Source organism: Fonsecaea pedrosoi (assembly GCF_000835455.1).
Source record: "Fonsecaea pedrosoi CBS 271.37 unplaced genomic scaffold supercont1.7, whole genome shotgun sequence".
Taxonomy (NCBI): Eukaryota; Fungi; Ascomycota; class Eurotiomycetes; order Chaetothyriales; family Herpotrichiellaceae; genus Fonsecaea; species Fonsecaea pedrosoi.
This window is the reverse complement of record NW_013550609.1, coordinates 871,338-892,159: the sequence shown is the minus strand read 5'-3', so window position 1 is coordinate 892,159 and position 20,822 is coordinate 871,338. Positions and strand designations below refer to the sequence as shown.

The 20,822-nt window shown below is 52.9% G+C and overlaps 5 protein-coding genes across 5 annotated transcripts; 1 reads left to right on the top strand and 4 right to left on the bottom strand.

Annotated features, from left to right (window-relative positions):
* Positions 1-3,001: 3,001 nt before the first annotated feature.
* Z517_10389 (uncharacterized protein) lies at positions 3,002-4,460 on the bottom strand (the record flags this gene model as incomplete). The annotated part of the gene is made up of 3 exons (XM_013424001.1): positions 3,002-3,898; positions 3,959-4,165; positions 4,227-4,460. The coding sequence occupies 3 exons, from the start codon at positions 4,458-4,460 to the stop codon at positions 3,002-3,004; spliced, it is 1,338 nt and encodes a 445-aa protein (XP_013279455.1).
* A 7,447-nt stretch (positions 4,461-11,907) lies between these two features.
* Positions 11,908-14,515, bottom strand: Z517_10388 (uncharacterized protein; the record flags this gene model as incomplete). Its single annotated transcript, XM_013424000.1, has 8 exons — positions 11,908-11,976; positions 12,299-12,439; positions 13,123-13,325; positions 13,377-13,450; positions 13,500-13,519; positions 13,581-13,634; positions 13,690-13,805; positions 13,909-14,515. The coding sequence occupies 8 exons, from the start codon at positions 14,513-14,515 to the stop codon at positions 11,908-11,910; spliced, it is 1,284 nt and encodes a 427-aa protein (XP_013279454.1).
* A 651-nt stretch (positions 14,516-15,166) lies between these two features.
* On the top strand, positions 15,167-16,168 carry Z517_10387 (uncharacterized protein; the record flags this gene model as incomplete). The annotated part of the gene is made up of 2 exons (XM_013423999.1): positions 15,167-15,279; positions 15,394-16,168. The coding sequence occupies 2 exons, from the start codon at positions 15,167-15,169 to the stop codon at positions 16,166-16,168; spliced, it is 888 nt and encodes a 295-aa protein (XP_013279453.1).
* A 58-nt stretch (positions 16,169-16,226) lies between these two features.
* On the bottom strand, positions 16,227-17,681 carry Z517_10386 (uncharacterized protein; the record flags this gene model as incomplete). The annotated part of the gene is made up of 1 exon (XM_013423998.1): positions 16,227-17,681. One exon carries the CDS (start codon positions 17,679-17,681, stop codon positions 16,227-16,229), a length of 1,455 nt encoding a protein of 484 aa, XP_013279452.1.
* A 404-nt stretch (positions 17,682-18,085) lies between these two features.
* Z517_10385 (uncharacterized protein) lies at positions 18,086-19,138 on the bottom strand (the record flags this gene model as incomplete). The annotated part of the gene is made up of 2 exons (XM_013423997.1): positions 18,086-18,972; positions 19,024-19,138. 2 exons carry the CDS (start codon positions 19,136-19,138, stop codon positions 18,086-18,088), a joined length of 1,002 nt encoding a protein of 333 aa, XP_013279451.1.
* Between the last annotated feature and the right edge of the window lie 1,684 nt (positions 19,139-20,822).

Below are 20,822 nucleotides of genomic sequence, written 5' to 3'. Positions count from 1 at the left end.
TCGAGGGCAAAAGGTACAGACCGAGTCGCTGTGCTGGTTCTGACTACGGGCATGACTGAGGAGCTAGACGGAACGTGGTGCGTGCATGCAAGAAACACAGAGTCCATGGATGGCGAGCGTGGACAAGGACAAGCGATGGCATAGCATGGCATGGCAAAGCAAGGTAGTCAATGGCGATAGCGCTAGCGATAGCGATAGCAAAGAGCTCTACCGATTCACTCACCAGGGGCTGACACTGACCTCTGAGAGTTCCCTCTTCCATTCCCATTCCCATTGGAGTTTTAGTTCTTTTTTATCCCATTGTGTTTTACTTGCTGTGGTATACACTGTACTGTGTTGTTTTGTGTTGTGTCGTATTATGATGAGGAGTTGAGGGTGCTGTACCCGAGTACCTCGTACGCTGCTCAAGTGAGTGAGTCAATTCAGGTGACACGGAAAAGGGGGTTGATAGGTATTTTCAGCCTTGTGCGCGTGGCCGCAGTTTGAAATGGTTACGAGGATGCGTGAATGAATGTACAGGATTGTGAGAGGGTAGCTTTGCCGGGTGGCTACCCACTATAGGATAGATAGAAAGGTTAGGAACCATTACATAGCACCATAGGTACCGACTAAGTAAGGTAAATGTAGGCCTGCTAGGTAAGCAGGCAAGTAGGCAAGTAGGCAAGTAGGCAAGCTAGAAGACCATCTACCTCCCTGGATAGGTACAATAGAGGCACCCGGAAGCCTACATAGAAAGGTGCGGGCACCAGTTATAGCCCTCCCTACCCTGTACATACATAGGTACGGTACCTAAACGGCAGTTAAAGTCCGACAAATGGCCACCCAAAAGTTGCCCCCCACCCCCCATCAACCATCGTCAGCATCATTGCAGTGTTATGATTGTTTCTACCCCTCAGCTGAGACTAAACTCCCTTGTCCAGTTCCTCTCTTTATTCCGTTCCATCGTCCTCTAATACCGAGTACAAGTCCTCCCTCTACAAATACCAACAGGATCAAAAAAGTTCCGAGTCACCTGCCATACTCCTACTCCTACACACCCCCATCCCCCCGCTTATCGACAATCGAATCTGCAACCCTCCCTTGGCGAACTGGCACCTGGTAGGGGATGCGGTACCGTAAAATGCATGCAGGGCAGATTGGCAAAAAGGGACGGGCGGGAAGGTAATCGGTCGGTTGGACGGTCGGTCAGTCGGTCGGAGCAAGTCAAGTTCAATTACCTAAAAATTGGGGGGGTTCATGCGCGCCCGCCCGCCGCGGCATCGCATCGTATCGGTGGCGGCCATGCGGTTATGCGACCTGAAATGCGGCCAAACCAAAAACACAAACTCTGGAAAAAACTCAGCCCGAAGAGAGGCCAAAAAAAAAGAAAAACGGTTGAATAAAAAAAAAAGTCTCGTCCCGCGCACCGCCCCTTCCCCTCCCGAACCTGCATATCCAGTGCATGCCATGCCATGCATGCCTGCATGCACGCGTGCATACGCGCATCGCATACCCTCCCTCCCTCCCTTCCTCCCGCCGTTCGTGAAGCCGGAACTTCGGAAATCGGGTAATGATAATAGATAGGGCAAAACCCTCCCCCATACCCCTTCCGATACCCCTCCTGCTCCTCAGAACAAAAAAGGTTCATGGGGAAAAATAAATGTCATGCATACATACATGCATGCATGCCTTGAAAAGTACTCGGTTTCACCATCCCTCTCGACATTGCTATTTGTGGATGACGAACGACGGAATCACGGCACGTCCAATACCTTTGCCCCAAGACCACTGCTCAGGCAGCCCATTGATCGCCATAGTTCCAGACATCTCCTCCCGCACAAGTCGCCGGAACGGATTGGTTCCAGCTGGGACCAGGGATCACATCCTTTCAGCGCTGTAGGAAACGCGATTGGGCAGATCTCATAGCCGACCGACTGAACTACTCGTACTCGCTGACAAAAAGACACTCTGACCAGGAACTAAACAAAGGTGATAAGCATTCAGAAACTAGCACCACTAGTAAACAAAGCTCAACAGACCTCCATTGTTCCATCCCGTCCTTTCCCAGTGTGCCGGCACAAAACAAGAATCCCACCGAGCTTAAACATCTCCGGATCGTCAGGCTGTGCTGAGTGTTTCTTGCCAGTTGTTGCGGCCGATGCCACAGAGTCCAAGCCCAGACAGAATCATCTTGCCTCTTCTCTTCGCCCATTAACAACTCCAGTGTCTCCAAACGCCCATCTCACCCGTTCAGTCAGTAGATTTGTTCAGCCGCTCACTCTGTCCACCCTCGTTTGATCTCATCGAAATTTGTTGAAGAACCCGTCTTGATCAGAGAGCTTGAGAAGGACCGGCTTCAAACAGAGCCGCTGTCCGATAACCCGAGAAAGGTGGTGAAAAAGTACTATGAGTACACAAGGTTGCAACGCGCGTTTGGTTTTCTTTTCTGCTTGGAAAAAAACAAAAGAACAAAAAGGATTCAGACAGCCTTCCCAGGTACAATAGCGCATTAAGTCAAAAACAAAAAAATTCACATAGCCACCCAGTGTTGCATTTCGTTCAACGTTCGCAAAAGGTGAATCGGGCTCTGATAGCCGAGGGCCAAGGGGCAAAAAAGTCGTAACAGCTTTGCGATCTTCCGAGAGAACGAGAACTTGATCAAACAGCCACCCAATGGTTTATCTTATCCCATTTTAGCCCTTTCCGTCCGATTCACTGGCGAAATTCCAGTAAAGACCGATAATGATGAAAATAAAGAGATGTGGGTCGCCCCGAGGTGTGTATTGTTTTGCAAAACGAAAAAAAATCCATGTAATCCGATGTCGCTGAGACCCGACGAACGACCTGAAAGCCCGAAGTGCACGCATGCACGATGGAGTTGATAACAGGGGTGATGAGCATGCTCTCCGAGCCAACTCCTGTGGGAGGAAAACAGGGCCCGCTGGGTTCTTGCGGGAAAATCCCAGGGCCTCTGTGAGGAGAGGACGAAAAAGGCGGGACGGAGAGCACAAGCAAGCTGTCATTATTTCTTGCCATCCAGCTTGCTCAGCATCTCGTTGTCGTTCTTGCCTCGTAGGTCCGGAGCTGCAGTCCTGGTGTGTTCAAGCATCTCATGCACCTTCATGCCACTTCTGCCATTGGCAGAGGAGCCTGCCGAACCAGGTTGATTAGGTGGCGGAGTTCTGCCGTCATCGTAGGTCGGCGCTTGATGGGGCGAATTGTAGCTCTGCGCCGACTGCGGCGTCAGACCAGACGGAGACACGTTACCCTTTTGAGATTGAGTGCCATTGGGATAGCGAGCTGGCTGTTGAGGGAAGGATTGATAGCTCATGGTCGACGTAGCCGGCGAGGTAGGCGCACCGGGGGTATGATCCGCATAATCATAGCTACCACTGCTGTTTTGGCGAGACTCATATGTACTGTTGCGCGCACGCGAGCTGGGATGGGGAGACTGGGATGCATGAGAATTCTCATTGTGGGGGTCATCATCAGGAGGGGGACGTTTAAGACTGACACGTTCATCATGCTGAGCAGCTTGAGCCTGCCCATGTGCGTCATACGATGGTCCAGCAGGAGGATACGAGTAGGGGTAAGGCGCAGGAGAATAACCAGGTGGCGGTGGCGGTGGATAGTTGTACTGGGGTTGGCCATGAGGTCCAGCGGGTCCTAGAGGTTGGCCGTGGGCACCATAGAGCATTGGCGGCGGGTCACCCTCCCGGGGATAATGGTGTCCATTTTGGCTGGCTCGACCATCAGGTTGACCTGCGATGGGAGCCCGCGCAGCATTGGGTCCATAAACCGCGTTGGCGGGGACAAAGGCAGCCTGAGACGAGACGGGATGGAACAAGCACTGCTGGTTGAACCGCACGCAGTTTTGACAGCGGCCATCCGGAGAACTGTCATAGCCTGAGCACCGAATCTAATCTGACATTAGTGCATGTCCCTCAACTATCTTCGCGCCGAGAGATATCATGCATACCTTTCTCTTCCGGCAGTACTTGCAGGCTATGGCGGTACGTTGTCGCGGCGCAGCAGCTGGAGCAGGCGGGGGGTAGGGAGGAGCATAGTAGCCTGCGTGAGGATGCGCATACACTGGTGGAAGGCGGTACGCATCCGGTTGCATGGGTGGTGGGGGCTGTCCCAGGTCAGGCCTTGGGGGATATGCGTATGCTGGATGCGCAGGGTCCTTTTGTTTACCGATTGTCAGCTGAACATATTTCAACTCGACTTGGAAAGAAGCGACTTACTGGGTAGTGAGGATAAGCACCATGCTGACTTGGCCATGCCTGTGGAGGGGGATATGGATGAGCCGCCCTTGGGTCTGGATACTGCTGCCTCGCGGGTTCTGGAGGAGGATATGGGCTCCGGTCATCTCTCGCGGGAGGACGCTGGGGAGATTGTTGTGAGTAGTAGCCACCCTGGATGGAGTCGTCCGGAGGAGGAGGGTACTGAGGGCGTTGAGCATCCCGGGGATCCGCCATTTGTGCCGCCATGAATTATCCAAAGATTGTGTGTGGGTGACACAGATCCAGCGAAGGGGGTCGACGCAGGCCAGGAAACAACCGAGGCTAACAGGAAAACGGGTAAGGGAAGGACCGTCGAGGCGTTGAAAAGCAAACAGAGACTTGCTCGCAGAGCGTACGAGGAAATCTGAAGGATAAAAAGCGTCGACCTCAGAACCAGCTCGAGGTCGAACAGTTGGGAGAGAGAGTCGATGTGAGGCGGCGCGGGCGCAGTCGTCAAGCACTGCGGTGCGAGGAGGGGAGAGGAGGAAAGTAAGTAGAGGGGATGAAGTTCCTGCAAGGGTGTGCGAGGTGACCGGGCTGAGATATTAAGTTGCTTAGAAGGCGTCCGGGCAACAAAGGGAAAAAAAACTTTGTAAGATGGTACGAAGTGTCGGGCCCTGGCAGAAAAGATGATCAGGTGTTCGCAGGCGGGCGGGTATGCGTTCGGACGGAAGGGCTGCGTCAGAGCCCGTCGAAAGGAAGGCGATCCAAGGGATGGTGAGAGGTGTGAGAGGTGTGAGAGGTGAGAGAGAGAAGGGTGAGAGACGATGTGAGAGTGGACAAGGTGATGGAGGACGTGACGAGCTGAGGATGACGATAATGGGAGGGAGAGGCGGTTGATGAAGAATGATTGGAGACGGCGGTGGGTGTGATGGGGATGGAGAGTTGTGTCCAAGGACTCCAAGGGCTGCTTGGAACAGAGTGGCAAGCGGTCGCTATAGGCTCTCAACTGCTGCAGGCACAACCGAAGGAGGGAGAGATTTTGGGGTGGGAGCTAGGGCTGCGGGCGGGAGAGTAGCCAAGGTAAATGTACACAGTTAATGATTTGGGGGTTTTTCTGGAAGCCCCTAAAAGCACCCAAAGGCCAGAGGGCACTAAGGGAGTAGTGACCCAAGGAGACGGTCCGGAGAAGCGGTATTGAGCCTACTAGCGATGCAGGACAGGGATCATCAGGTGCCAGGCGCCAGGTGGGGATGCTTGGAATGGAGCCCGGCTAGTTAGGCTTTTTGGGGGTGTGGGTTGCCTGTGGTTCTCTCTCTCACGATCCTTAGGCTGGCACTTGGTTGGGCATTGGCTGGTAACTTGGCCTGGCACGGCTGGGGGGGGGGGTTCTGCTGCCACCTGCCACCTGCAACACTTTGGTGGGAAAATGACAAGTAGTGCCGCTGCTTGTAATCGGAGCCGCCAGGCCCTCCCGCAGCTGGGAACTTGACCTTGAACCTTTGTCCGGCAAGTGCCTTGTGGCTCGGCCTCTTCGGCTGCCTGACGGAAACCACTGGTTGGATGCGGGCGGTGCTGGGCGAGTCCCTTGAGCTGAGGCCTTCCCCGCCAGTTCCCAACTGAGTGCCCGAACTTTGTCGAGATCCGTAAGGTGTTGGCGAGCGTCCCAAGGTTAAAAATGCTGTAATGCTTGCCGCAAGGGGAACTCCGGCCACTGGTTCTCGGTGTATCTCGTACGAGGTATACCACCCCCAAGGGACGCCCTTCGCAAAAATGAATTGCACACCCTCTCTCCCTCTCCAGGTGGATTCTCAGGCCGAAACGAGACGAAGACGGAAACTTCCCTTCCTTCTGGTGTGACCTGTCAAGTTCCGGTGACGGGTTGTCCTGTCACGCTTGTGTGTATGGCGAGGCGGGGTTACACCTTTCGGGATGCCTGGTGCTTGCCCCTCTCTTTCTCCTTGCGTCGTTTGACACACGGTTATTAGCGTTCTGGGTGGAGTGGGATGAAAATAATGGTCATGGGTGGTAGCTCGTAGGTAATATCCGCCTGAATATTGTTTTTTGGAGGCTTGTCGTCACAAAATCGATCGACTTTTCGCTAGTAGCGAGCTTGAGAGAAACCTACTAGGACGGATCCGAGATGAGGAATCTGGTCTGCAGAACTCGTTTGCTGCCAAAAAAAAAAAGCCCAACACGTTTGCTGCTTGTGGTTTGTGCGTTACGGCGAGTCGATCCGAATGTTCCACAAGATATTCAGCCCTTTCCGATCTTTATTGGACAGAGCGTCCCCCCACCCCTGGTCGAAGCTGAAATCGAACAAGATGAACTCGATGTCCTGCAGTGCTCGTCACCGGCCGCCAGTGCCGGCTCCACCCCTCGGATGATGGCGAGGCGTGATGGCGGACGGGGACAGACGGAGCTGCAGACGGCAATTGAGAAGAAAAACGGAAGGAGATGGATTCCCAGCTGGTTCCGCAAGTCACAGACGTGGAAAGTTAGGAGCCAAGCGAGGGCAAATGCCAGTCAGCTTGTCAGAAATAGAGAAGGGAGAAAAAAAGAGGACAGGAAGGGCCCGGAAAGCCTGTAACCTTGCTCTCGTTCCCTGGAGATGGGAGGGCAGTTCCGTCAACCCCGTCAACGTATGCTAGATGCGTCCAGGCTAAAGTGTGAGCGAGGGTGACCCCGCTAGGTACGTGCCTTTGGTGCCTCTGGCTGGGATCCTGAAATGGGTCGCTCTCTCGGGGATGAGTAAGTCTTTCTTGTTGACTTCCCAGGCCTTAGTTGGGAGGGGGAAAGAAATCCAGGACAGGGATAGGGTTGCCGCAACCAGCTGTAAGGAATAATTGGCCACTTTGCTCACTCAATTCACTCGCTAGTCTCAGACTCGTGGCGGAGGGGCATCGGAGAGCGTGCAATACAAGTAGGTACAATAATCGGTTATAATGGCTCGATTGGTTCGCATCAGTCCTTCTGGATGACTTGCTTCGCGTGGCCAGTGGCCACCAAAACCGTAAATTCTGGGTGGTCCTGGGATTGTGGAGGAGGTAGTAATCCGAGTCGTCGCCGTCGAAAAAGGTTCGACTCGTGATGTAAAATTCTTTTTGTGGAGAGGATGGTTTTCTTGGAGGGGAAAGACCATGCGCACAGTTCCGTCATCCACCGTTTGATACGGTGCGAATCAGTGCGAATTGGCAAGGGGAGCCGTCAATCAAGGCCAGTCCAGGCTCAAAGGGAGCCAGCTGAATAGGGGTGGGCAGGGTGTGTGCTGCGTAAGATGGGTGCTTGTGAGCTGGGAGATGATCAGGGCGTGAATACGAGGTCTGTTGGTAGAGAGAGTGGCCCTCGGTTGATATTTGTGGCCAAAAGGATAGTCCATGCACAGAAACAGAAAAACCAGAGGCTGTAGCAACAGGAAAAGTAGTTGGAAGATCGATGCTTCGAATCTGCCGACAAACCAAGGTCTATCGAACCCTCTTATCTGTCGATCGGGCCGTTGCTTCTCGTCTCGATGCTGATGCTAGAGCGAGACAAAGCTTTTCCCCAAACTGCGAATCGCTGTACCAAGGGCCTTGCAATCAGAGTTGAACCCGGTCTCTTTGCTGGACCAGCATCCTAGTAGATGCTGACTCGTGGCTCCAGGTGTTGGACAAGACCCTAATACCAGGCGAGCTACCCTCCCTCAACCCTTACTTGTAGACACAAGTAGATTTTCGTAATTCGGGGAGCGGCCCCTCCAGGAAGCATGCAGCCATCATGCAATGCGCAAGGGAAAGTCGAAGGGAGACTAGAGGACGCCTATGTAAGGCGCCGTCGATGCAGGCGTAAGTGCAGTACCATCCCATGCACGATGCACATCCCCCTTTCTTTGGAGCGGCGTGAGCGGCCAACCATCCAGCTGAGATGACGGACCGTTTGTCTTGTTCCCAACAAGTTCTTTCGACGTATTGCCTAGTATTTTACAGAGTCGATACGTCCTTGGGCGTAACATGCCGTACTTCCGCCCAGAAATGCCCGTAAATGTTTTATACATAATAATGGTAGGCCAGACTTACCTCTCCAGTTGCACGCTCCATGTCCACGTCCTTGTCTGTCCAAAAGGGTACCTGACTCGCCATAGCTCCGAGAGAGTCCCTTTGAACGTGGGATTTTTGATCGAGGTCAGGGATCGGAGGGAAAGGGATTCCCAACAGTGGTGACAAACTTTCGTCTCGTATCCGCGGCGTGGGCAGCATCGAAGATTCCGTCTGCCGTGCAACATCAAAAGCAATGTGCAAGAATATGACAGCGCCCTAGAGGATGCAGCTTCCAGGGATTTGCATCCCCCTCAGATCCTAGTCGACTTTTTTTATCCGGTTCGCTGCTTTCCGCTGCCTTGCCCCGTCAATTGTTTGCTCCAAGCAGTTCTCGGGTGACACCAAACCCGTGACGGTATTTCTTAAACCATCGTGTGGTATCGAGGTCGACGCTTGGGTTTGTCCTGAGCCAGTGTTGACAGATTCCCGGCACGCCATCATGGCTAGAGTAAAGGACCCTCCCAGACGGTGTGAGAGTGCATCTCGATTCCTTTTTCGAGAAAGCGGTGTGGTTGACGGCGTTATCCACCACTTGAGTCTCTCCATCCAAAATCAAAAATTGATCTTGGGAGGATTTGTGTGCAGCAACTAGATGATGCAGCTCTCTGTCATCTGACCTCGTCCAGGCTGTGTATTGCTGCATGATGCAGCACTAGCGACAGGTTGGGCATGTGCTAAATGGTTGATCTGGCAATAATGTGTCGCTGAAGCCTGTTCCCTTGCCGCAGTGGTCCGGGCCTTAACTTGTACATTCTGGCCTCGATTGTGCATTTGACGGGGGCACCCGCCATTGCAATAGTGTAGCTAGGGTAACTCCCGTAGCGGTGGTGCTTAACGTAAGGGCGAATAAGGGGTCTAGCATACTGCGACCAACTTTCTCGGTCAGGCTCATCATTCGATGTGGGTGACCAAGACTACACCGGTTGAGCTGCAAAGTGTAAGCTCGCGGAACCGTGTCCTGCTGCTCACCTCGCTTGGTATCTAGCGAAGCCGTGAAAACAATATCCTGCAGGCTCAACTCTTTTCCCTTGTGTCCATGACTTCAATGGAATAGTGCGACCAACTATTTGGTGGTGACGTAGTACCAGAAAAGGACCGTTGAGGGACTAGTCCTTCCCCAGGTCGTGAAGCAGGCCTGTGGAGAGAGATCCAGAAGTCAGACAAAGGGACCTTAGCGTCCAAGATTGGTGGCCGGTGTGCGCGGAAGGACTGCGCTGAAGTGGTAACGGAGGGCGCCCAATACCGAGTGAATCGTAATGCGCGACAGGGGCCCTCGACGCCCCAAAGGCGAAGGGCGAGGGGCAAAAGGCGAAAGCCACCAGGCTCGGCTCTGCCCTAGGGGCCGCCCTTGCTCAAAGCCTCCCAATTTCTTTCCTCTGCTACAGATCATGCAATGTTCGGATCGACGCCGCAGGCCTGCTTATCTTCCTGCAAATAAATTCTCCATTTGTCCTGCTGGGGGGACGATACCGTCCGAATGTAGGAGTAGACTATGTACCGAGTATGCGTCGACCTTGTCGCACCACAATTCCGCCTGCGCCCAGAGTTGTTTCTTAGTTGGAGACATGATCAAATAAATCTTTCAGTGCTCGAACCCGGAGGTCCCACAAGCTTGCAATGTCATTACCGAAGCAAAAGGTGGGTTTATAGGAGGGAGTTGAGTTGCTTGTCGCCTTAGAGGGAATACACAGGAAGTGGTAAAGAGGACACTGGAGACATGTCTAGAAGGCTTCCCTCTCAGGACTTCCCGTCCAAGGTTGTGTGGGTGCCTGTTCTAAGCCAGCAAACGACCTTGTGACACCATGGAGAGTTGTCAGAGCCGACCTTCGCTACAAAACCGAGCATCCCGGGAGTGCAACCGATAGGGGAAGGAAGGGGAAAGAACTCAATAAGAAAGTGGTTTATGGCGTCCGGTTGGGAATTGGTCAATCAACGGGGATGGATCCCGCAGACCAGCTTGCTCACGGCTTCGCACATTTTCAGCTCCCAAAGTCGATAGATCGTCCTGCAAGAACTGCGGCCGCTCCCTCGGTGGTGTAACCGACGTGCTGGAAGCGAACGGAGGACGCAGGGAGAGGTGCACCCTGCTAGGGTAGAGCGAAACTTGCTGTAGCCGAGCAATCGGAACGCATTTGCAGACGGGCCGCCATCGACCCTCACCATCGTGCCAACATTGTAGACAAACCAGATTGCGAGCGGCGCAGGGCGTGTGCCCGCCTGACCCATCGAGCCACGACGGACGAGGACCCCCAGACAGTCAAACCATCCTCGTTCCACGTAAAGAGTCGACCACCCCGGCCTGACACGGTCAATTTCGCTTTCGTTTCCTTCTCTTGCCCATTTTAGTGGTGTCATTCATGTCTTTTTTTCTTGCCCTTGATCCTTTCGCACACGGAATCTCGCGGAGAGAGGTGGCAAGCAGTAGAGGTTGTTGAATCACCTTGCTGCAATCAATACGTAAGCTTTGAACACCAGTGTAAGGGGAGATCGCTGAAAGAGTCAGGATACCGAAATCTTGATACTTCATCCGAGAAAGTCACCAATATTGATCTCGTTGACAGAGTCGCGGACCGAGTAACAGTGGGAGGCAGATTGAGAGGCTGAAGGTTTGCTGGCTCATGGTATTCTTGGTACGTTGTGTATCCGTCTTGTACGCGTCTGGTATCCGTTTGAATGGTCTCGTGTTCGGTCTGACAGACTGACATTTGGAAGCTCAAAGACCCTTCTCACATGACTTTGGCTTGACGCAGCGGCTCGGCTCTTTGACACCGGCGCAAAAAAGAGATGGAGTCGGTCGCCTGCTACTGGCACTCCTGGTCCACCCTCTCGAATAGCCCACCGCCATTTCGCCTTGTGATGGTCAGAAAATTACTCAGTACCTACAACGTACCGAGTACGAGGTTCTTTTCCACTCACCCACACTCGGTTTGTGCCAGGGGAGCCTGCAGTAATTTCTCTTCTTGTCGTTGATCTGGCCCAACGCCTCCCCGTCACCAGTCCCCGCTCCGTCGAACCATGACTGGCTGTTCCCACAGGTGAAAAAGTGGACCGCTCAGCTGAACTTGGAACACCTGAGACAAAACAAATGGCACCATGTCCGATACGGAAAGCATCGAAATAATATACTCGAAGACTAAGTCACCAGTCACTCCATTGCCACGTCACAGTGACCGCCACCACCACGTTTTGCGCCAATGTGCCTCGTACAAGGCAAGCTGTCATTCATGGGTTTTTGCTTGGACAGTGTCACTATTGATCCGAAGTGACAGCGCTCCAGATGAAATCACAAACTGGACTCGCATTTGAGACCCAGACTATCCAATGATAGTTACCCACGACATTATTGGTCCATTGACTTCAAATGCTGGTCACTTTGGTGTACGTGGTGCTCTTTGTATGAAAGAGGGAGAAAGAGATGTGGGATGTCACAAAGGAACCACGGATGGAACAAAAACAGAATGAATTGATGTCACAGGGCGTCCAAGATCTCCAGAGGTCTCTCCATACATCAACATTGCTGTGAACCAGGCAAAGTCCGGAGTACCAGGTTCTTACCGCCACCAAACCTTTGTTTGAAAGACTGTGGCAAGAACTCGTCCCAGCACTCTCCCTGCTGACTTGTCTCCTCAGCCGGTTGCCTCATCGCTACTAGAATCGTCATCATCTGGCATCACGACACTATTGAGGTATGTGACCTATTGTGCGGGAAGTCAGTAAAGGGTCTTCGCAGCAGTGTTTCTGGTCAGAGTTTGTATCTAACGGCATAGGTGGGGAGCAACTCAAGTCCACCTGGGTACCGCCTGGGCTCACGGCGGCCCGGTCATCTCGCCATGCTCGCTGATGTTTCGAGGTGGACGTGATGATTGGACACCCAAAACAATTGCAAAGTCTACGCATAAGCTTTGTCCAGTCGCAGCCCCAGTCTTATCAGAATTCTTTGTGGTAGCACCCGGCAGGTGGTCCAGGCTCACAATGCGCACGAATGGGCACGAATGGGAGGCAAAGAGGTGGACTCACAAAGGGAACCATGGGACGAATTAACTCGAGAATGGTCTGAAGTCCCTGCTCCCCGACCACCTTTTCGTCGGGAATTCGCTTTCCAAGAGTGAAACAGCGCAGCCGAAGGAGATCGATATTCGGGTTGTCTGCGTCGTAGCCCTGTCAAAACAAAGCGTCAGCCCAGTCTAGATCATGCAACGTTCAGTACAGACGACCTGTACTCGATGCTCAAGTGCATTCTGTTCGCGAGGAACTCCTTGGGCAACGAGGAATGCTGCAGTGGTGATGAGAACTGCGCCGGCTGCCGCCAACAGGGGAGGCCCCGGAGAATATGGGCTTCCAGGAGGGGCAGTTGTAGGTCTTTCGCTCCAAAGCCCGGCAGCTCCCTGTCTTAGTCCCCTTGGGTTCCAATTGTGTCTGCAACGCGTGTTCATTTGTCAAGTCTGTGCGCACATGCATCAATGGCCTCTGCTGCGCGAGAGACCTGATGGCTGCATGTCACCTCCCTAAGGTCCTAGCTCCTTGCAGTCGAGAGACCGAGCCGAGGGCTTCAGGGGTTTTCAGGTCTGGTGCAGACACATCAAGCAAATTATGCTGTTGAGTTGAGGGACAGTCACGCAAGCAGGTGCCTCCGCTCTACAATTTTGTCCTCTTTGCACGTCTGGCCTTTCATCCTAGAGGGATTTGCTGGCAAGTTCCTTTAGTTGCCAGATTCTGATGTGGCTAACTTCGGAGCAGCGAGAACATGTCTTCACGAGTCGTTGTCCTCCCCTCGTCCGTGTGCGCAGGCAGAGAGTGTTTTTTTTTTTTTTTTCAACAAAAAGAGAGGATGAAACACATACCTTCGGTTTCGTTTTCAGCGCATTTTCCTTGTTATGATCAGCAAATGCCTTGACCGCCTTCTTCTCGTCGTTCGACGCGACGCCCAAGATCTGCTTCCGCAACTGAGGCTCTGTGAGGACTCTTCTCAGTTTCTCCGGCTTGCGATCGATGTTCGCTCTCAGGAGGGCCAAGGGCTGGGACTCCGGCATCCACAGCCCAGAACCTGTCACGTTCAATGCTTAGCGGGGAACTTGACGATGGATGAATGTCATACCAACGATGCTTTTGCCTCCAGGCTCAATATGCACATAATAGCACGCATAAGGTCCTTTACGACCAGTCCGAGACCTAGCGGCAGTTAGTACAGGACATCAACGAGGGAACTCAGGGCTTTTACCATGCTGCAGAGAAATGAGGCTTTGAGATGTGTGAGTAACATGCATTTCAACCTCGACAAGCAGCTCGGGGGGGAACATACTTTGTAAGGAGTCGGGTCAGAAGAGAATCGAATGTCGCGGTAGATCCTGAAGACCTGATATCAGGTAGATTAGCGAGAGTCGTAGCAAAGTGGTTTCTCTCGCACATACCACATCCTTTGGCGGTAACTCTGGGATTGTTTCGTCAATCTCTGTGAGTCTCTCGGTCAATGCTTCTACAAATCCTTCCCAGTCTTTCCAGGAGGCCCTATAATCAACGTCGTGCACTGTCCCCAACCAATGTCAGTATTGGCGACGTTAGATATGGTCCCAACACTCGGTAAAGTGCCAGAAACATGCATGAATCACCTAAGGGAGCACACGACCTACTCTTCAGCCATTCTCTGTCATTATTCTCCTTCAAATCTTTCAAGAAAGCCATGGTATTCGGATGGATCTTCTCAGCAGCATACTTGATCCCCCCATCACCCCTGGGTTTCGGTTTCTCAATGAAGACCTGCTTGCCTGGACCCAGACCCGTCTTCACTCCAGGTCTCCAGAGCTCCTTGCCTTTTTCTAGCACGGCATTAGCCACAGCCTGGATGCCGCCAGTGAGCCCACCCCCAGACTTGACGGTCTTCTTTTTCGGCTTTCTCCTTTTGTGCTCCTCGTCAGACTCGTAATCGTCTTCTGTGTCAGGCTCCTCGGTCGAGGGTTGATCTGTTTCCGATGCCTCTTGGTCTTCATATCCCGACTCTTCGCTCTCATCCTCCTTGATATCGACATCCTCATCCTCGCTGTCGGGCTCTTGAAAGTACTTGCTCTTCGTGGGGGTGGTCTTGCCGCGACGTTGATCCTTCTCGGCAGACTCCTTCAATCTCTTCGATACCCTGCTTCCCGGCGAGATCGAGGGTGTGACTTGTGACAATTGGCGTTTGTGTGATTTTTTGGAGGCAGGGGTCGCCCTTTTCGAAGCTGCCGATTTTCGAGCTGGCATTGCTAACGGGACTCGTGAAGACCGTACAAATCCAGCAACGAAGGAATATTCTGATGTGGCAGCGCAAAATATCCAAGACAATATCCGTTATTGATCTCCCAAGGTACTTGAGCTGTTGACAGACCTTTGATCGTCGTTGATGCCTGCCACCGCCTCACCACTTAAAACTCGCCGCGGAACGCGTTGGCTTGGAGAAAGCGTGTCGACTATTGCGTCATCAAGGTTCAATGCCTGCACCACCTGGACACTAATTATCTTGACTGCGATTGCTCCCCTCTATCTTTCTGTCTTGGTACCAGCAATCTTTCTACTATTGTGATTGTCCGTCACATGTCAGGGCTTGCGGACGTCAGTATCTCAGGGTTTGCGCTTCCTGTCGGCAGCTTGCCCTCTTCTCACGATCTCGCACAGTCCGTGACGCTAACAAGTACGTACCCACGGCATCACGCAGATATGTCTCCGTGATCAGGGAAACTCTCCGGCCCATCTCAGCTTCAGCCTTGTGTGCTTTGTTCCACCCTCGGATACATTTTCTGGACAACTGGAGGGGTATAATTACATCGTGGGTGCGCTGCGTTGTCTGAAGTCAAGTGCTCTACCAATCTATATTCCTAGTAGAGGAAATTTTTACAAGCTGAACTCATCGTTACAATGGCTGAAACCTCAGACCATCATCACCATCACCATCACGAGGCTCCTGATGGAGATGAAAGTCATCGTCCTGACAATGAGGCGTTCACCGAAGCAAATCGCGCACATTGGAAGTACGTCAATGAGACTGTCTCTCTATCCTGCACCACTTCATCACTTAGATGATATACGTTGTATTACGGGATATGTCGAACCACAGAGATACGGCTAACAAGATCGCTCAACAGTAACTTCGCCTCGCGATACACATCGGAGGAATGGCAACGAGGTCTTCTCAACAAGGTAACCGCATTCATCCACCAGCATGTAAATTGGATCGGCGTGGACTTCATCGACCCTTCAGCTACGTTCGAGACCCAATCACCGTCCTCCGCTAAACGACAGGTACGCGTTTTGGACTATGCATGTGGACCGGGAACCATCACACATGCTCTCGGCGCCCGTGCCACGGAATACGTTGGCATCGATCTGAGTGAAAACATGGTGAAGGCTTACAACATGCGTTTCAATCCTGACCCCACAAACACTGGCAATACCTCATCATCGGTGGATGGTTCGGCCGGGCTGGACGACAGGCTCGACGAAAACTTGACAGCCCACGCCGTGGTCGGCAATCTTCTTGACCCGAAGGACCCTCGCCCTTCGCACCTAGCTTCGCCTGAATTCTTCGACTTCGACCTCGTGGCTGTAGGCCTGGGATATCACCATTTCCAAGACATTCAACTAGCCACAAAACGGCTCGTTGAACGGTTGCGGCCAGGAGGCGTGTTTTTAATTTTGGACTTCGTCACCCACGCCATGGAGGAGAGCTCGGATGCCACGAAGCAGCCTGTCATGCACACGGTGGCCCATGCCGGGTTCAGCGAGGAGGAATTGAGGAGCTACTTCGAGGTTGCCGGATTGACGGATTTCGGGATTGTAAGGATGGATGGTGAAGTATTGATTCGGGGGGAAGTGAAGAGGAGGCCGTTCCTTGCTAGAGGCCGAAAGGCTCAGCTGTAGATGTGCCCATGTGGTACAGTCCAAGAGCCGGAAGAAGAGGTAGTAGAAAGTGCTTTTTTCAATCAAGGCCCAGTATTGAGAGATCCTGATCCAGCTCCTCCACCTCGACCTCATTTCGATACCTTGTCGTGCTGTTCGTCGTGTCCTTTTCGTTCTTGATCCTCTGCTTCTCGAGCCCTTCTTGTCTCTTCCGCCTCCTCCGCTGTTCCTTGTCTTCCCACTCTGGCTGGGTCTTGTTCTCACGAGTTGCATCGGGACTCGATCCCTCCCTGCCCATCGTCCTCTTCAGCTCGCGTCGAAACCGTTCCCTGCGCTCGACATTCCACGCGAATCGCTCGTTGACCACCGCGGCGCACAGGGCGAGGTACTCCTCGCCGACGACCCTGTGCATAATCGCCTCGGTTTGGCCCGCGGGTTGAGCCATGTCAATTCCCACACCGCCGGGATCCTCACCGCCCGCTGGAGACGTGACCGTCTCCTGCCGAGGTGTTTGGGCATCAACAGCAACACCTACGACCGTCTCAAAAGCCAGCCCGGCCGTCCTCACGGCAACCATGACGCCGTGTTCGGCGTCGTCCAGAGCGCGCAGACTCTGCACCCCGCTCTCCCGGAACCCCGAGTTCACCGCCGCCGCCAGCACATGGCGGGCATGCCGGAGCGTCGCGCAGTGGACGTGCAGGATCAGCGGCGAGAATGTCAGGTGGATCAGCTGGGGCGGTTGGTCCGGAGGGGACAGGAGGGATAGGGTCAGGGATGGTGATGGTCGAGATACCAGAGGGGGAGATGATGCTGGGAAAGAAGACGGCGGTGAGCGTGACGGGCTACCCAGGTGGAAGAGGTTGGAAAAGTATTCTTGCTTCGGCTCGTTTGCTGCTGGGTTCGCTGCTTCATCCGTGCTCTGGACGACGTCGGCAGGGATGGTTGCGGTGGCAGTGGCAGTGGCAGTGGCATTGGCGATCCGTATAGGAGGGACAGGGATAGGGATAGGATCATGCGAGACATAAAGCCAGCGTCCTCCGCCTTTGCCTCCTGGAGACGTTGAGGTCGTGGTCGTCGTTGTCTTCTCCCTTCCTACCTTACCGCTTACCTCCACGCTCAGACTTTCTCCCACTCCTCCTCCCCCTTCTTCTCGTGCTGCCTCACGTCCTCCGCCTCGCTGCCCATCCTGCACCGCCAACGTCTCTACCTCGTCCTCATCATGCCCGCCATCTTGGCGGTCATCGCCACGCCCTTTGACCCTCGGCCCCTCGACAAACACGGCAACCCTGCCCGCGCAACTACTCGTCGTCACGAGCCCCTCGTACCGATTGATCTCGTCGATCAGGTCGCGGATCTGCGCGTCCACCGTGCCCTTGGGCGAATTGTCCGAGTACGCACCCTCGGGTTGGTCGAGGTCTGCGAGGATCCGCGACTTTTTGGCCGCAAAGGTTGCGGGCACGGACGGGTGTTGCGCAGCCGATGGAGTGCCGGCAACATCACCACCACCACCACCACCACTATCACCGTGTGGCATTGGTAGAGGCGTGTTGTTTAATCTAGCCGATATAGAATTGGAGGGTTGGAGTATCGGACGTGTGCATATGTAAATATCCAAAATTTATTTATGTTGGAGAAAAGTATTTCATCACAGTCATTGGCTGGTTTGCTAGACTCAAAGAACTCACCGAGAGAAGCATGAGTTCTGTTGTGGAAGATATTTGTTATTCATTGTCACATTTCTTCCAGTAGAGTTTTCCTTCACTCGATCCCTATGTTGTCTAGAATACTAATCTGTCTATGCAGATCTATTTCTATTTCTTTCTCGCTGTGGGCTGTCTCAAAACAGAATCAACCATTGCTTCCCGCTATAATTGGACAAACCAAAAAATCGAAGAACTACCAGCCCAAGGTCGGATCTGACCTAACGAACCCAGCCATCTACGCGACTGGAGCTGCGACAGCGGCCGTCGCTTCCTCCTTGTTCGGCACTGTAGCTGGCTGAGTAAAAGTTTCTGGCCACAGGAAAGCCTTCTCTTCTTTGCGCGGACTGAGAGCTGCGAACACAGGCACAGCGGCCCGGCTACTGACCCTTCTCCACATGTTGGCGCGAGGGTTGAAGTTGGAGGGCAGACCCTTGCCATGTGTCTTCTCGTCATCAACTTTGGCAATCTTGATGACTTCCCTTTGAATGTCGGCAAATGTGTCGAAAGGAATGTACGAGAGGCCGTGCTCATTGCAATACTCCTCCAACTTCAATCCTCGGCGAGCGAAAAGTACGTCGGCTTCACGCGCTGCTGGTAAATCTGAGACGCCGTCACCAATAAAAACAATCATTGGTATTGTGCCGTTGTCGCTCTCTATCTGTGCTGCTGCCCGATACTCGTTTATTGATCGGGCTTTGTCGTGACCAAGGTCGGTGTCATGTCTCCAGACAGCTTCCCATTTGCTGCCATCATGGGCAATTTTGGCATCGTTGGCCACAATTTCAATGTGTTTGCTCATTTGCTCGCCAATGAAGTGGTCAAGGACTTTGCGTAAGACAGGCTTGAGTCCGGCTGAGATGACATTAAAAGGAATGTTGTTGTTGACGCAGAACTCGTGGAAGGTTTCAAAGTCTGGGTCAATGTCCAGGGCGGTCTTCATGACCTCGAAGCCGTCCTCGAACGGAACATCCAGTGAGGCATAGAGCTCGTCTGAGACCTCGCGAAAGCTGCGTTCTCCTGACTCTAGCTGCTGCGCCAAGATCTTCCTTTTTTCTGGACCGCAACCAAAGTTATCAAAAAGAGTATGGCCGGTATCTTGCATGAAAATGGTGCCGTCAAAGTCTGACATGGGTTGTTAGATGGAGCCGAGTTCTTTAATACGGACAGGCATACCTGAGAAGCAGATGATCTTTCGCTTCGTGCCCATGTTGGCAGTGTTGGCGCGATGCATACCAGGTCGCCCGAGCTTGGGTTCGACTGGTGGGGGAGTGATAGCAGCGGGTGCCATGATTATCCGATTTTGAGATTGGATGGGTTTGCACACTTGGACGAGTTAATAGGCGAGGGAGGTGGTCTAAAGGTGTCAATAGTCTCCCTTATATCTGCCTAGCTGAGAAGCTTTCATGATACTCAAAAGAAGGTATACGTAGGAGGCGCTGATGACTACAGAGACACCAACTCTCACCGTAAGGACCTGAATATAGATGTCATCCAGTGGGAGTCTCTGTTTCAGTAACCTGGTGACCGGCACGACCTTGGCACCCTCTGCACGGCATGCAAGGGTTGGCTGTAGAGACGCGACAGATGTATGTTGACGCCATCATCAAGTGGACAACGCTATGTGAGTGGCCAAAGGGAGTGTTGTGGGTACTGAGAAAGACCTAAATTATGGACAATAATGAGTGGCAATGTTGTTTGACCATGTTATCGCACATTTTGCAGTTGCTAGTGTGATGTTCCACAGCGGGAGGCTGCAGAAAACGCACATGCTTAGCTCGAAGAGGCTCGGCTGGTACAATGAAAGACGTGTGAAGATATGGCATTTTGATATGTACAATGACGCTATTATGTTGTTCGATTGGCTCGGTGCATGGGGCGTGGGATCCGTTTCGCTCTGGTTGGTGAGAAAGTGACGGAGGAGAAGCGGTCAATACTTGGTGGCACCGAGAGATACAATGCCCATGACATCGTTGAAAAGCAAACCAGGAACAAAGCTGCAGATACAGGAATTCCTGCAGGTTGTTTGTTGTGTAGAAGAGTAGGAAGACAGAAGCTGAGACGATGTGTGAATATTGGGATCGCAGGGATCGCAGGGACCGCAGGAGAGAAAGTGAGTCGGAATCGGGAAAACTCTCAAACCGGGCAGTTTTTCCGAGCATCGCCACATTGACGACATTGACTGCGGCTGACGATGGGATTTCTGGATCTTGCACCTTCACCTCTTGTCCTGTCGATCGGCGACCGATTGGCAGGCCATGGCCGATCACCCCAGCCGTGCGCAGCCTTACAGTCTCATCATACCACCGCTCACACTTGACTCTGTACTCTCCTTGTCCATCAGGAAGACTTATTCAGGACGGTGGACGTTGATGCTGAGACGCTCAAAAGGAACAAGACATTGCGCAAACACTGATGTAGGAGCATAACGACGCCGGACGAAGTTCGCATCTATTGCCAGCACAACCCCACAGCTCATCTGGCTTCTTTATGCACATTGCAATCGCCGGTGCGCGAATGAACAGATGAGGATATTGCAGGCTCCTAATGTTGTCGCGCGCACAACCAGCAGGCGCGCTCACCTGCCTTTTCTTTAACCACTGCAAACTTGCACGCTGGCCTTTGATCTTCCTTCAAGCGCTTCACTACTGACTTTGCTCTCTGTTTCAATCGATTTCACCCATATCATAGCATTCGAACTCCAGGGAAAGGAAAGATGGCTGAACGCAGACTTCTCTTGCTCGAGTCCTACCATACCAAGGACAGCAGCAAGCAATTCTGGCGCATCACAAACCCCCCCGGCCTCCCATTTCATGACAACATCAACGAGTATCAATTTGTCCGGCCAGCTCATTGCAGACCCGGAGTGATTAACGAGGTCTCCAGAATCATAGCCCTCATGTCAACAATCAACGAATGGTAACCAAATTTTTTTTTCGCACTACACCCCGGGCTGCTCTCCTTAACCAAGTCTC